Source organism: Crocodylus porosus, unplaced genomic scaffold (genome assembly GCF_001723895.1).
Source record: "Crocodylus porosus isolate Cpor-Errol unplaced genomic scaffold, CroPor_comp1, whole genome shotgun sequence".
In the NCBI taxonomy this organism is placed as follows: Eukaryota; Metazoa; Chordata; order Crocodylia; family Crocodylidae; genus Crocodylus; species Crocodylus porosus.
In genome coordinates this window covers 11,935,216-11,950,040 of record NW_017728907.1, presented here as the reverse complement: position 1 = coordinate 11,950,040, position 14,825 = coordinate 11,935,216, and the positions used below count along the sequence as shown (strand labels likewise).

Genomic DNA, 14,825 nt, shown 5'->3' with positions numbered 1-14,825 from the left:
ATATCCAAGTGCTACAGCAGCATAAATGATATTATTGTATTTGCTGAAAAACTATGGTACACTGAAAAAATATGCAAATAAGTCTGAAAACAAGTCTTACTTAATTTATATTGGTCACTGGAACTCTTTCTCCAGTGAATGAGTGAGAATTGAGTTATTAAAGTTGAAGCATTTCTTTATTTTGAGGCAAGCAGTCATAAGAGCAAACCCAGAAGTCAGATAAGACTCCCTGAGAGTGACCTGAGTTTTGCATATGCTGCATCAATTAGCTGCCTCAAAAGTTATCGTACTTTTACTGTTATTGATAGTACATCATACTAAGGTTGAAATTATCCTATAAATATGATAATTATATACCTAATAACACTGTGCTACAGGAGTTCTTCAGATCCTCAGAGGCCCTATCCTGAAAATCTGACAGTTACTAAAAACAAGTAGCTCTGGTTATGCCCAGCATAACAAGGGTGACCAACCAGCCTGCCACCCTAACACCCTAAGGTTTTGCTTTAGAATCCCTTGCTTTTAAATAGAAGCAATTGACTGTGAAGAGCACAAGGAATTAAGCAAAAATGCAGCCCCCAGAGGTGAACAAAATGGCATTATACAAAGAAGATGGCCCATTGTTTCAGCAGTCATGAACCTCATGCCAGGAGTGCAGTACCATCCCAGGCTCCCTTCTGAAGTTATTCCAGGATGGCACTTTGTCTTGGTGGCACTGATGATTCTTGCATCTCTCATACAAGTACGTGAAATTAAGCAGTCAGGGCATCAACACCCATAAATAAAAGAACCTGTGTGAAGTGGAAAGTGTGATGGTCCCAGATTGTGCTTTCTAATTCCATGCAAGGGAAAGACCCCAGGCATCTCCCCTGCATCACGTCTCTCTTACCACGTTTTCTATAGATCATCAAGGTGATGTCCCTGCAGAAGCTGGGCTGGCAGGTAGGCCTATTTATCCCTTTTCCCTCCCAACTCCTACTGAGGCTACTTGGGAAACAAGGGAACAGCACTCCATCCAGACGGGGATCTCCAGAGGCAGCTGACTTTCTCTAGGGTGCCTGGGAGCAAAGGGACTTCATAGGCCCACAGACCCATGCTAGTCCTTTAACTCCTGTTGAGCTCGAATGAGCCCCATAGCTTGTTCTGCAATGGTAGCAATTCCCTTCCTAACAGAACAGCTCAAAATAAGTCTGAAGGGAACCTTAGAGATTTCTTCACCTCAGGAAGGAGCTGAGGGCTTCACCATGAGAGGGGCCATTTGGTGTAGCCTTAGTCTAGGATGCTAAATGGTTCTTCATGCTGAGAGACAACGCCACGAGGAACTGGCAAAGAAAGTCAGAGGTACCTTCTAGCATGTGCCTATGGTAGGAAGTGAAGATGTTGGCACCCAGAGGCTGGACATGTACTGTTTATTTTGGGGGATAACAATGCTTATACATGGTGCAACAGCTATTTCCATAAAAGATTTTTATAAAAATGTAAAAATAAGCACATATTTTCCATTATTAATACAGGAAAATGCTGCTGTGTGAATAGTTACTCTACAGGCTTAGGCAATCAAATACCATCCAAGGAGGTATCATCACCTTTACAAAAGTTGTATGAAAGCGGCAGAAAGGGCCATCATATTACCCTTCTCCCTCCAGGTGCAAAACTGGCTTCGTTCTGTGGAAAGAGCATGTTTGCCTTGCCATGGCCACCGAATATTAAAAGGCACTTGGATATTTGGGGCAGAAAGGTAAAAAGCCCTTGGTTTCTTCAGCAATAATTTTGCTACCCTTGATTATCTGCGATAAAACATACAAGTCCCAAGACCTCCACGAAGTTTGAGGGCTTCTGCCTGGAAATCCGAGTCAGTTGCATCTACTTCACAGTACACACCTCATTTGGTGCAGCAAGGAATGCTGTGCGCATCGCAAAAAATGCAAGAATAGGAGAATCCCCCCCCAAAAAAAAAGAGAGAGAGAAAAAAAGAAAAATTCGTCAGCCCAAAAATGTGGCCCAGGGAATGATTCGTGCAAAGGCCCTGCCTTCATGTACCATTGAGTCAGAATCAAAAGAAAATGCAGTTTTACTCTCATCTAGAATTAAAAGCATCATCACTTAAAGAAATACTGTATATGGTTAGTTGCCAGGACATGGCTGCTCAGAGAGGAGCGGGATCCTTGTCTTTTCGTGGCAGCATAAAGCGCTCAAGGTCTCTTTGGAATGTTCGTTTGCCAGGTTCTCCTAAAGAGGTAGAATTAAAGCAGTTCCTATACTTCTCCCCTTGATTTGTCCAGAGCCCCTCACAAAAGCATCGTTCTAGCCGGACAGTGCAGATTCAGACGCGGGCAAAAAAGTTCTCTTGTCCAGTGAAAGCCAATGAAAATTGGGGTCTGTAACCTACTCATATTTAAGGCAAGCTGCAATAAAAATCCCACTAGAGTCCTGCAACAGCTCCCCAGGCAGGGGTTTCTGATATGTCCTGAGGTGCATCACAGACTCTGGCCCCAAATGTCACTCGCTAAGCTGTGTCAGAGGAATGGTTTTGAAACTGCTTGTCTGCTACTGAATCCAGCTGCCAAGTTTTAGATACGGCGCCATTAACTGAAGTTCAGCAGCAGCAGGCAACACCACGTGCAGCATCAGGGTGGGCCTAGATCACCTCCAGTGGCTATCAGGGGGCAGTGTGCTCTACCCCAGGACCGAGGGCCCCTTTAACAGAGGACAAGATGCTAAATTTGAAGGGTTCAAAACAACTATATTCAAAAGTGCATTACTCTTAGCTGGGACACTGTAGTAATGTTGGGAGTTCGGGTATTAGGTCAAAAGTTTCTCAGCTTTAAACTGAGGATTTCCTTAGAAGATGGTTTTATTTCCAGAACTCCTCTTAACAAATTGGTACCTTGGAGGGCTAGCACAGACGGTGTGGCACTCGCATGAGGGGTGGGGGGGATGTGTTAGTGTGCTGGTATGTTAAAGAGGTCAGACATCTCAAGGAAAGTTTGGAAGACAAATATCTGGAGGTGACAGCTGAGGGAACCGTGTCAGACCAGTACTTTGATCACAGAATTAGAGAGACGTCCGAGGACATGCAGATTTATCTGAGGAGATTTATGGGGCTCGCAGCTGGGAAGCTGGAAGATGTACGCATGTTCATATAGGAAGGACCAAGCACCTTAAAATAGGAGATTTGTGCAGTAGGGGTTTAGAGAAGGCAGCTCTGGACACTTGTCTCACATGAGCATGAGGGCCTGTTTTGGTTACTAAGCAAGAGGGGGTCCACCAAGTGGAAGAGCAGGAAGAGGTACTTGTGGGTGCCATCTCGGAGCCAAGTTAAAAGGCAGATGCTTGCCCTCCTGGAGGACTAAAGCAGAAGCAGGGGAGAAGAGAGGAATTTAAGAGCAGTAACAAAGGGTGTAAGATGAGTAACAATAAAATTACAAAACTAGTTTAAATGAATTTCAGGAAACACTTAATTGCGAGGCTCCTGAGGAATAGTGTCCCAAGGGAAATGGTGGAATGCACTGAAATGCAAAGGCTGGACAACACCTGGGGAATCTAGTGTTGGGAGCAAATCATGCACTAGCTGGAAAACTGGTTAGGTACAACCCAACAGGTCTTCCCCATTGTTAGCTTCCACAATTCTCTTATTAGGGAACTGTAAAACCTATAGCCATCAAGGTCCTTCCAACAGAACTAGGCTCATTAAGACTCTTGAACACTTAAAAAAAAAAAAAGAAAGGGTTCTTCATTTCCCGCCTGGAAGACCTTCATTGGTACTGGAGTCCACTTAGCTTCTGCCACCATTCAAAGCTCTTCATGCATATACCTGCATGTTGTTCCGCTGCTGCTCTGACATTCGCGCTACCGGACCACGTTGGGTACTACCGTGGCTGGGGCTGGTCGCCACATCAGACCAATCTGAGGCAGAGTGCGGGGAGGAGCTTGACCACTGATCGGGAGATTCGGGAGATGGTGTCAGATATGGGTGCTCCCCTTGCAAGTGCCTGTTATGGCTGGGAGTCCTCTCCGTGGCAGAGGAAGAGGTGTAGCTGTGCTGTGATGGCGGTGTGGGATACTTTCCCATTGAGCTCTGGAACTGGTGATAGGCTGGGAGGATTGTCTGAGCGACCTGCCCATCCTGCTGAGGAATTACTGCCACGGGAAAGGAGGCACTTGGCAGCTGAGCTAGATCTGACGTTATCTGGTACATTGAACTAAGAGGACCAGCTACATTCTGAGGGCAGTTGGACTGGGCCTGTTGCACCAGGACCTGTTGGTTCATGCCACTTTTGGGAACCAGCTGGAAAGTCATAATAGGGGGCAGTGTCTCCCTGGAGACTCCCACATGCTTCACATCTGTTTGACTCAGACTTCCTTGCTGAGGGCCGCCGGGGTGAGCATGGACTACCTGTGGGATCATGCCAAACATCTCATTGTATTGGGATTCATTCATATCTATGTGGTTCATCCATTCGGTGGAAATGTTACCTGGCTGGAGTCTACCAAGCCCATTGCTGGAAGGGGTGGTTCGGTGCTGGGAAAGCAGCTGGCTGACAGATGGAAGCACGGTGTTAGACCCCTGCCCCAGTGGCTGCATCTCATGGAGACCGGAGAAGGACATGGGGTGTGCAGCCTGCACGACTGAGGTCGTAAGCAGTGAGCTGGGCGAGGAATGCAGAATCCCTGGGGACGGCATCACAGGAGAGGACGTTTGTTCAGATGCAAAAGCATGGGGAGATTCCAGGGAGTCGACTGGTGAGAGGGTCACTGAGCTCTCAGAAAACTGACCCTTGCTCTCAGTCAGAGATTTCTTCCTTCTCCTCTTTGCTTCTTTGGCAAGATTCGGGGCCATCACACCCTTGGCATTTGGTTTCCTCGACTTCTTGCTTAGAGAAGCATGTTTCAAATTGAGGAAGGATCTATTGGGGCCACAAATCACTGGGGAGAGGGCAGAGTTCAGCATGGTGCCAGGGTGCCCAGATGGGCTATGGGCCACATTGTACTCATTGAGAAGCTGCACGATGTCATGGTGCATGCGGTCCTGCGCCACATCGCGGGGGAGACGGTCCATGTGGTCTGTGATGTCCCGATTGGCAAAATGGTCCAACAGAATTTTAGCTGCTTCAAAACTCCCTTCCCGAGCTGCCAGGAAGAGTGGTGTCTCCTCCTGAAAGACAAACAGAGGAGATATTTTAACAGCCTTGCAGTTATTCCAGATCTACGTGGCGCACACATGTCAGGGAATTGGTTTAAAGTTCATTCAGAGTGAGGCAGTGTACAAAAGGGTGTAGGTCTGATAAGAACTCTGGGTAACCAGCCCCACAACCAGCCAGCCATTCCAGAGGGTACCACTGGGCACAGCGAACAGGATAAGACTATGGATGAGGGTCATGACTGAATTTATAGCATAGAACCATGAAATAAGGCCAACCGCTCCTGTTGAGAGTACACCAACCTGCTGAGGGTTGCTGCTGAGCAATTTCAGAAAGATGTGACCCCTCTCCAACATCTGTGACCGTGAGAGCATGAGGAGCTGCTATGTTCCCAGTACCCCAGAAAGAGAGATGCTGGAATTTTGCACAGCTAACAGTGCAGCCACATAGCATGATTACTGTGAATTTACTCTGGACTTAACTCTGTATTAAGTTTATTCTTTAGTGGGCACATTTAAATGTGCCCATTAATGTGTAGAAATAGCTCCAGAGTGATCGCTGCTGGGTGCACATCTGCATGTGCACCCAGACTGCAACACGCTGAGTTGGGTTGGAGCAGCCCCGAATGGCAGGGGCCAGGGGAGGTCAGCCTGCCAGCCTGGGGCTGCTCTGACTGGGCTCAGTGTGTAGTGAAGGGACTGGCTTGGACACAAGGGTGCTCCAGTGCAGAGCTAGCTGGCAGGCACCTCCTAGCCCTGCACTGAATCACCCTTGTGCCCTAGCCAGATGAGGCAGTGTCTACACGTGTGCTGCTGTACATGAAAAAAGTGCAGCAGGGTAGTACTTGTATTTACAAGTATTTACCAGTACTACCCTGCTGCAGAGTTTATTAGTTGCATGCATCCTGATAAGGGCACATACACAGATACTGAGACATTTACTGTGCAGTTAATTAGCCAAGTGTGCAGTAAACATCTCGTGCAGACAGGCCCAGTGAGGAGCACACACAGGACTATGCCTCCCAAGCTGGCTGCCCGCAGTAGGCTCTTTTACAGTAATGGGCCACTAGGTGGCAGGGGAACCATTCTGAACTGAGCCAGGGGTTATCCTTACATGAACTGGATTAGGGGAGCAGACACACAAGTTCCATGAAGTAAATTACTCCACTTAGTAAAGTTACTACACGTTTTTCAAAGAATATTTTTGCCCTGGATCTGAGTGATTTACTATGTTGTGGGGCTGGCCACCTTGTATCTGCTCCAGTTGTACTTTGTAGTGAAGTTAATTTACTATGGCATATACAGCGTCAGCACCCTTCAAAGATGTAGCGAGCGAAGTGCAACATAAACTGCAACCCAAATAAAGGAACAAAACTAACGTGGAGAAAATAAGTGAACATCTAGAGAATGAAGGGAGCCAGAAGCACAGAGGCAGCAAGAGGTGCATGAAAGTCAGGCCTTGCCTCTGAAGGTCACTTGGATGGGCAGTGTACTGCTGAACACATGCCAGCTGACTGACACTGAAACACCCGTGGGCCTGTGCTATGGGGAGCACCAGAACAGTGCAACACTTTCTCATTTCACACTGAATGCAGAGTGGCATTGACTTCTCTACACCAGGGGTACTCAACCTCTGGCCCACAGGCCAAATTCAGCCTACTGCATCCTGCCATCCAACTTGCAGGGCTCCCCATGGGGCTGGAAATTTGGCAGTGGGAGAGTGGTGGTTCCTCATATACAAGATCTGTGCATGCAGGGCTGGGCAAGGGTGGTGCCAGGCTCCAAGGCCCAATCCTGACATGGGGAGCTGGGAGAGGGTAGTGCCAGGCCCCCAGGACTCAATCCTGGTGTATAGGAGTGGGAAGGGGTGGGGTGTCAGGCCCCCAGGGTCTGGATTTTGAAAAAAATTTGGCCAAACCAGCTCTCAGTAGCAAAGCAGAACACTGCACAATGGCAAAGCATGGATGTGGCGGATGGAAGTCAGAGGGGGGGGGTGTGTGTGTGTGTGCGTGTGTGTGTGTGTGTGTCGGGGGGGGGCGGTGTCGGGGGGGTGTCAGAAGAGAAGTTGACTGACAGGCAGCCCAAACCATGTTATGGGACAGTCCTGCTAAGGACATACACACTGTACCTTGTTGTCCTGCATGTCTCGGTTGGCTCCGTTTTTCAACAACACTAACGTTGCCTCCACATTGTTAACAGCTGCAGCCCAATGAAGAGCGGATTTACCTATGGAGAAATTCAGTAGCTTCAAGCAACAGACTAAATAATATCTCAAAGCAGTGTGATGCATAAAGCAATACCCCCATGGAACAGCCCCAAGTCTTGAGATCTATACCACTCTTCCCAGTATGGCTCTCTCTGCAATGTGTAGGATGCGATGTACATCAGCATAACCAGCTGCGATGACTCTGGTTCCCAACAAGCTTGGAGAGTCCCACCCATGATATACAGTCTCATATGGCACTCTGCTTAAAGACTCAGTGCAATACTCTCTCTCATCACAGTGCAATTGAAAGAGCCTCAGACCTTGATGGCCTCTGCTCTTGGGAGCACCACTACCAGGCATTCTTCAGTGTGTGGCAACCAATCACCAGCATAAAGAACCGACACTTGTGTTCACTGAGCTAGCTACAATGCTAAGAACAGTGTGCGCTACAGCCCAGGTGTTAATTCTTTGCTCCCATCCTATATCATGAGAAATGTTGGAAATAGGAAAGCCCCAGTTTGCCATGGTCCAGCATGCCCTGTGCCACAGTACCGTGGTCATCCACTGCGTTGACATCTGCCTGGCAGTTGATCAGCTCAGCCACCATTCCCTCCACAGCCAAACGAGCTGCCAGAATTAACGGGGTTGTTCCATCATTCATGCGAGCATCCAGGTCTGTTACTCTGTTCCGGATCAAGATCTGAGGGACAAGAGAAGAGCAATCTTTCAATTGTCATATGGAGAGAGACTGAGAATCAGAAAGAAGTTTACACAACATTTAAATAAAAAGAGCAACATCAGTGCTGAAATAAAAGGACCTGGAATACACAAAGGATTACAGTGCACATCACTTACATGCTTATCGGATAAATGTATAATTCACTTAACTGCACAGCACTATGCCACAATTTACTGCCCATAGTTTACACTGTAAAAAACTTTGGTTATTACCTGCATGCTGGTTAAGTGAATAAGTTGCTTAAATGCGTAACTTTTTTCAGCTGTCATCTCCTTTGTGACTAGCTGTGCTCTGGTTAACTACATCAGAAACAGTGAAGGGGAAGCCCCATACTCACCGGCTGCAGCAGCGTCAACTGGGGCTCTGGGTGCCTGAGGCACAGGCCCCCCCCCCCACACACGCGCACACGCACACACACACACACAGTGCGGGACAGTGGGGATTGACCTCCTCCCCCACTTGGCACCCATGCAGCAGCTGTCGCATTGCGTGGGTGCAGTGTGACTCGGTAGTGTGCTGCGCACTGTCTGGGAGCTGGGGCCACTGGGGCTGAGCGATGCCAGGCTCTGACTGACACGTGGAGCTGCTCCAGCTCCCAGACAGCGTGGAGCACCCTGCCGACCCATGGTCAGCTGCTGCACGGATGCCAGGTGGGAGGTGATCCCCGCTGCCCCCCCACTGCCCCATGCTGGGTGGGGAAGCTCTGCCACGAACCTTCAGAGGCCTGATCCCCACTCCTACAGCCGGTGGGTGTGAGGCTTTTTGTTTGTTTGTTTTAAAGTGCCGGGAGGCTTGGCCAAACGGGGGATGGGGCCGGGCAGGGCAGCGATGGGGGCTTCTCCCATGGCTCCTCTGGCTATGCTTGCCTCTGCCCTGGTGGGGGGAGCCCAGGGGCTATGCCCTGCTGCCGCTTCCCAACCAACTTGGGGGGGGAGGGGGTGCGATGCAGGCACAGCTCGCTTCAGGTGACAGTAGAGAATAGCCCCCATTCCCAGCACTGCCACACTTGCATCAGTGCTGGGAGCAGGATTCTTCCCTGCCACTGCCTGCCAGCTGGCGCAGGGGGGTACGGGATGCAGGCACAGCAGCACTGGGAGTGGGGGTATGCCCTGCTGCCACTTGTCTCCCTCTGGCTGGAGTGAGCCGCACCCGAATCCTGCGCCCCCAACCCCGGCTTGGGCAAGCAGCAGCATGGCACAGCCCCCGCTCCTGAATCGGCCGAATCTTTTCCAAATTGATTAGGATGCTTTGAATCAATCAGGAGCTTTTACTCAGTCTCCCAATTCAATTTGGATTCATAGATTTGGTCCCTGAATCGGGCCGAATATCCTCCAAACTGAATCAGCTACCAAAGCTTCACAGAGCCCTACCAGACAGCTTTGGGGCCGCTAATACTGCAGCACTGACAAAAAGGCAAGATTGAACATATCTGCACAAATCATTGGTGCAGATGCTGACTCATTTCAACTACTGACATCTGAGGAAACCAGAACTTCATCCATTTGGCTTGACAGTAAAGAACATAGTCAAGTGTACCCCTATTCCACCCAGTGCCCTAAAGACAGCCCCTAAACACTACCTGGAAGACACCCTGTGCGTCAGCTGCCACAGCTGCATGAAGAGGAGTCCTCCCCATGTTGTCTCGGGCGTTAGCATCAGCACCAGCATCCAACAAGCGTTTTGCCGCATCTGCTCTTGAATAGCGGGCTGCTAAGTGCAGTGCCATCTCCCCAGTGCGGTCTGTTTGAGCTTGCAAGTTAGCCCCTTGATAGATCAGGTCTGTTATTATATTTGCTGAGGAATCCTCCCCATCTTCATCTTCGTCACTAATGTCGGAGCTGCCCACACGCAGAGATGCCAACATGAGTGGCGTGCACCCATCTGTAACAAAGGAAATTGTAATGGCAACACCTTCATAGTAGCAGAAGACAGGAAGCTCCTGCTGGGCCCTGATATGGGGCCAGCAGGGAATTTTCACTTTCTTCCAGCCATGTCAAATACTTTTCTTATCTAACAATCAAACAAAACAGAACTGGTGACCTCATCTTCTTCAAAGGTGGAGACTTTATACCTAGCACAACTAATACTAATTGTTCTCACATAAAACTTAAAAAGGTTTTAATAGATCTTATTTATCTGGAGTTGGTTAACTCCAGAAGAGAGAGATGTAAGCTGCAAAATCATATGGAAGTTTAGAGAAGTGTAAACATGCACTAAAAAGTCTGGTAAGACAAGGAGAGAAAAGTAATAAGCAAACAAATGTTACCAATGGCAGCTAACTAGAAGGCAGTATCATAATACAAAGAAAAAACAACAGACAGACTCTTGGTGTCCATCACACCAAAAAACTATATAAAAAGAGCATTAAGGTTGAAAAGTCAATCAACTCAGAAAGTAAGAAATGCCTAAAGTCTTGTTACCTGTGCAACTTCAGTTTGTTTTCTTGTGTATAACTATTTCTGATGAAGTCTCTAATTACAAGCTTGTATACTATTTTCCCACAAAAGACTTGCCTCATTTAGGGTACAGGATGGACAACACTCTATGAAAGGGCCAATGTTGAATAGTTATGCAATATTGCTTTTTATCCAGTGTATTCTATTTGTGGTCCCAGGTTGTTTTCCTCACACATTGATGTAAGTCCTGTGTTGAATATACAAAGTTATGAATTCCTCCCTGGTGCTCTCACATCACAGTTTAGGTGTTTTGCAAACACCAGGTTGATATCGCTTCACACCATCCCTGACACGAGGGGCTTTTGCCTGTGTTTCACACACAGGGACCTAAGTAAGGTACAATTTAAAGCTCAAAATGTAACTAACTTTTCAGGGCTCAATTTGAGATACCTAGCATCTGAATTTCAGGGTGCTTAACCATCCCGTATACTTTCAACGCTTGAGACTCAGTTCCTATGAGACTTCATAAGTGTGCATCCCTTCTGCAAATCTATCTCGCTGTATTCCCAGAAAAGCCACCATTAGTGGAGCCCTGCAAAAGCTTTACTCTAAGTAACCTGCCAAACATCACACAATAGCTCTGCAGAAGCAGAGACCGAATCCAGTTCTCCTGGCAGAGCTGTCCCTAGGGGGGCATGGATCCCAGGGCAAGTCAGCCTGTGTGGGGCCTCCTTAACACCGCACAGGGTCCATGGGATCCCCACAAAGGCAGGGCATGGGCATGGGCATAATTAAGAAAACCAAAAACTAACCTATCATGATCAGTGTCACACTGCCTACATTCTGAAATTCACCTTTCTGGACTTCCTTGCAGCAAACTCTGCTATCAGATCGTGGGAATCCAGGTTTGATGCTACTTCCTTCACAATGGACAGAATGGCAAGTCCACCCAACCTCTCTTGAGACACAGTTGTACTTGGGTAGTTCTTAATCATTTTTAATTTGGAAAAACTTTGCTCCCCTGAAGCCACTGTGACTGGGACTGTCAGAAAAATCCTGTATGCAATTGCTGTGTTTGGGAAAGTACCACCAAATGATTTAAGAAGCTGAAGGGCCTGAAGAGCACTACTTGTTCCTTCAGGGATGAATTCTTGTAGCACCCAAAGCTCTAAGAAAAGGTCCGCACCATTGATACCATGAGATTCTCCGTCAGACAATGCAGTGCCCAAATCTATGCACCGCTTTCTCATGTCATCTTCTGTCAACTTCTCCGAGTTTCTTTACATCACACAGAAAACCAAAATTGTCAGTGTACCCTTGCATTTGTTCAAATCGTGTGATCTGTGACACACAAGAGCCTGATCCACAATGACCAGAAAGTAACTGGCTTCAAACACTTTCTTGGGCGAATTCTCCAGCTCCTCCTTACCTCTCTTCGTTTCACACATCATTCTTTGAATTTAGGTTCAACACCCATTTCAGATGCTATTTCTGTTGCTGTGTTCTTGGCTGAGATAAATCCAGTGTTCCTGTATTTTTGCAAAAAGTCAATTAGTCCTTTGATGTGTGCAACAGCCACATCAAGCTGCATTTCCCTGGACTGAATTGTCTTACTCACAGTGTTTACAGAGAACGTGATGTCATACCACACAACCATTGCAAACAGAATTGCAAAATTTTCAAAAATTTGTAGTTGGCCAAGGACTCAGTCTCCCTTAACTTCTGAGTGGTCGCATTCTTCAGCAACTTGAAGCTAGGCGTTCCTGATACCACTTGTCTGGTAGCGAATTGCTTTTAAACTCTCTACTCGACACTCCCACCTAGTGTCTGACAACAGCTTTGGCATTAGAGAGGGAGCACGCACTGTCAATATTTGCCATCTGTTAGCTGAAGCTGCAAATTCACTGAACAGCTCCAAAAAATGTCATGGCTTTTGCACTACATTTCACCATATCTCCCAATACCAGATTTAAGTTGTGGCAGCCACATGGAGTGAAAAAGGCTTGGCAGTTGAGTTGAAGGATGTGTGCCTGTATGCCTTGTTTCTGGCCCTTCGTATACCTGACCCCTACAATCACTAATATACAGACCACATCCATCCAGTGGAGCTATGAGAGAATCTGACAGTCCTTGTCCATTTTTGTCTTGAACCAGAAGGAAGTCAATAAAATTCTCCCTTACCTTCACTTCTTCAGAAGTCACATCAACATAACAAAGCACAAGGGACATCTGCTCTTGGTGACTCAGATCAAGGGTACAGTCAAGAATAACTGCAAAGAATTTTGCAGTCTTCACCTGTTCAAGAATTTTTTTCTTCATCTGCAACACCATCATCGAGATTAGTTCATTTTAAACACAAGGCCCAAGATAATGGTCATGGACTTCATTTTTAATGCATTGGACCTGTTCTTGCACCATAGGATCAAATTTAGCTATCATCTCAATTAATCCCAGAAAGTTACCATTGTTATGTTCATAAAGCCTTGCATTTGTTCCACAAAATGCTGAGTTATGCTCAGCTAGGTACTTGCACAACTGCTATAACACATGTCAACACTGATTGCCAATGTTTCTTCTCCTTATATATTTCTCATAGTGCGTACTCATCTCTCCTCTTTATTGCAGACAATCTTCTCTTTATTTCAATCCATTTTGTTGAATTTACAATATGCTCATTGGATAATTTGTGAGATTGCAATCTGCCTTTGAGATGTGTCCCAGCATTGCAGCCTCCCTTTACCAATTTGCGTGCCATTTTTGAGCCATACAATTTGCAGCAGAAGCAAAAACTGCATCTGCTTTCTTCCAGTATACCAGCCAATTTCTTTCAACCCTTTCTCCATTTGGCAAACTCCATGTGTACAAGTCTTCTGAAAAGTGTTGATTGTCATCGTTCTTTGGAAAAACATGGTTATTACCAGGTATTTTCTCAGGGCTTCTCTCCACTAAAATGTCTACTGTCTTGTTGTAGAGTAAATATGGCCAATTTGCTGGATCATACATATTCTTCAGGGAAATAGTGTTGTCAGATTTTTCTACGGAAATAGCCTATGCACATTTTGCACTATCGTCCTTTTCCTCAGCCTGGATACAAATCGCTGGAGTCCATTAATTTAGCATTTTCCTCGATGCCTACACAGTCAGATGGGTCACAAAATTGGCTGGGGGTCGCACCCAGAGAGTGGTGGTGGACGGGTCTTTTTTGACCTAGAGGGATGTGGGCAGTGGGGTTCCCCAGGGCTCAGTCCTCGGGCCCGCACTGTTCACCATCTTCATCAGTGACTTGGATGAGGAGGTGAAAAACACCTGGTTCAAATTCGCAGCTGACACTAAGATGTGGGGAGAAGTGGCCACACTAGAAGAGGGGGACTGGCTGCAACTAGATCTGGTCAGGCTACAGAGGTGGGCGGATGAGAATAGGATGGGTTTCAATACTGACAAGTGCAAGGTATTAGACCTGGGGAGAAAGAACCAGCATCACACCTACAGGCTGGGGAACTCCCTTCTCGTCAGCGCAGAGGCAGAAAAGGATCTTGGTGTTACTATTGATTCCAAGATGAACATGGGCCACCACTGTGAGGATGCAGTCAGTATGGCTAACTGCACCTTGTCATGCATGCACAGATGCATCACGAGCAGGACCAGGGACGTGATCCTCCCCCCCTATGCGGCACTGGTCAGGCCACAGCTGGAGTACCGCATCCAGTTCTGCTCACTGCACTTCAGGAGGGATGTGGACAACAAGGAGAGGGTCCAGAGGAGGGCCACTCGCATGATCAGGGGGCAGCAGGGCAGGCCCTACAAGGAAAGGCTATGGGACCTGAACCTGTTCAGCCTCCACAAGAGAAGGCTGAAAGGGGATTTGGTGGCTGTCTATAAACTGGCCAAGGGGGACCAGCAGGCAATGGAGAGTCCCTGCTCCCCCAAGCACTACCGGGAGTAACAAGGAATAAAGGCCGTAAGTTGTTAGAGAGTAGGTTTAGACTAGACATCCGAAGGCACTACTTCACAGCCAGGGCAGCTAGGATCTGGAACCAACTTCCAAGTGAAGTGGTGCTCGCTTCTACCCTGGGGGTCTTTGAAAGGAGGCTAGATGAACACCTTGCCGGGGTCATTTGACCCCAGCATTCATTTCTGCCCATGGCAGGGGGTTGGACTTGATGATCTGCTCAGATCCCTTCCAACCCTACCAACTATGAAACTTTGAAACTATGAAACTTTTAGAAACCATAACATTTTCCAGCAAATCTTTCAGTGCCTTAACCACTTCTTCTCTCATTTTTTTTTCCTGCCTTTTTTCCACACCTGAGCTATGTTTTCTCGATTTTCATAGATTTCATAGAC

General features: G+C 47.4%; 1 protein-coding gene across 1 annotated transcript in view; it reads right to left on the bottom strand.

The window, feature by feature from the left end:
* Positions 1-1,392: 1,392 nt before the first annotated feature.
* Positions 1,393-14,825, bottom strand: part of NOTCH2 (notch 2) — a 114,208-nt gene continuing 100,775 nt past the window's right edge. The window contains exons 29-32 of the mRNA XM_019530576.1: positions 9,665-9,966; positions 7,899-8,046; positions 7,269-7,366; positions 1,393-5,155 (exon numbers count right to left, since the gene is read on the bottom strand). Coding sequence (XP_019386121.1) covers positions 3,803-5,155; positions 7,269-7,366; positions 7,899-8,046; positions 9,665-9,966 — 1,901 coding nt within the window. The 3' untranslated portion in view covers positions 1,393-3,802. The remainder of the gene's footprint in view (positions 5,156-7,268; positions 7,367-7,898; positions 8,047-9,664; positions 9,967-14,825) is intronic.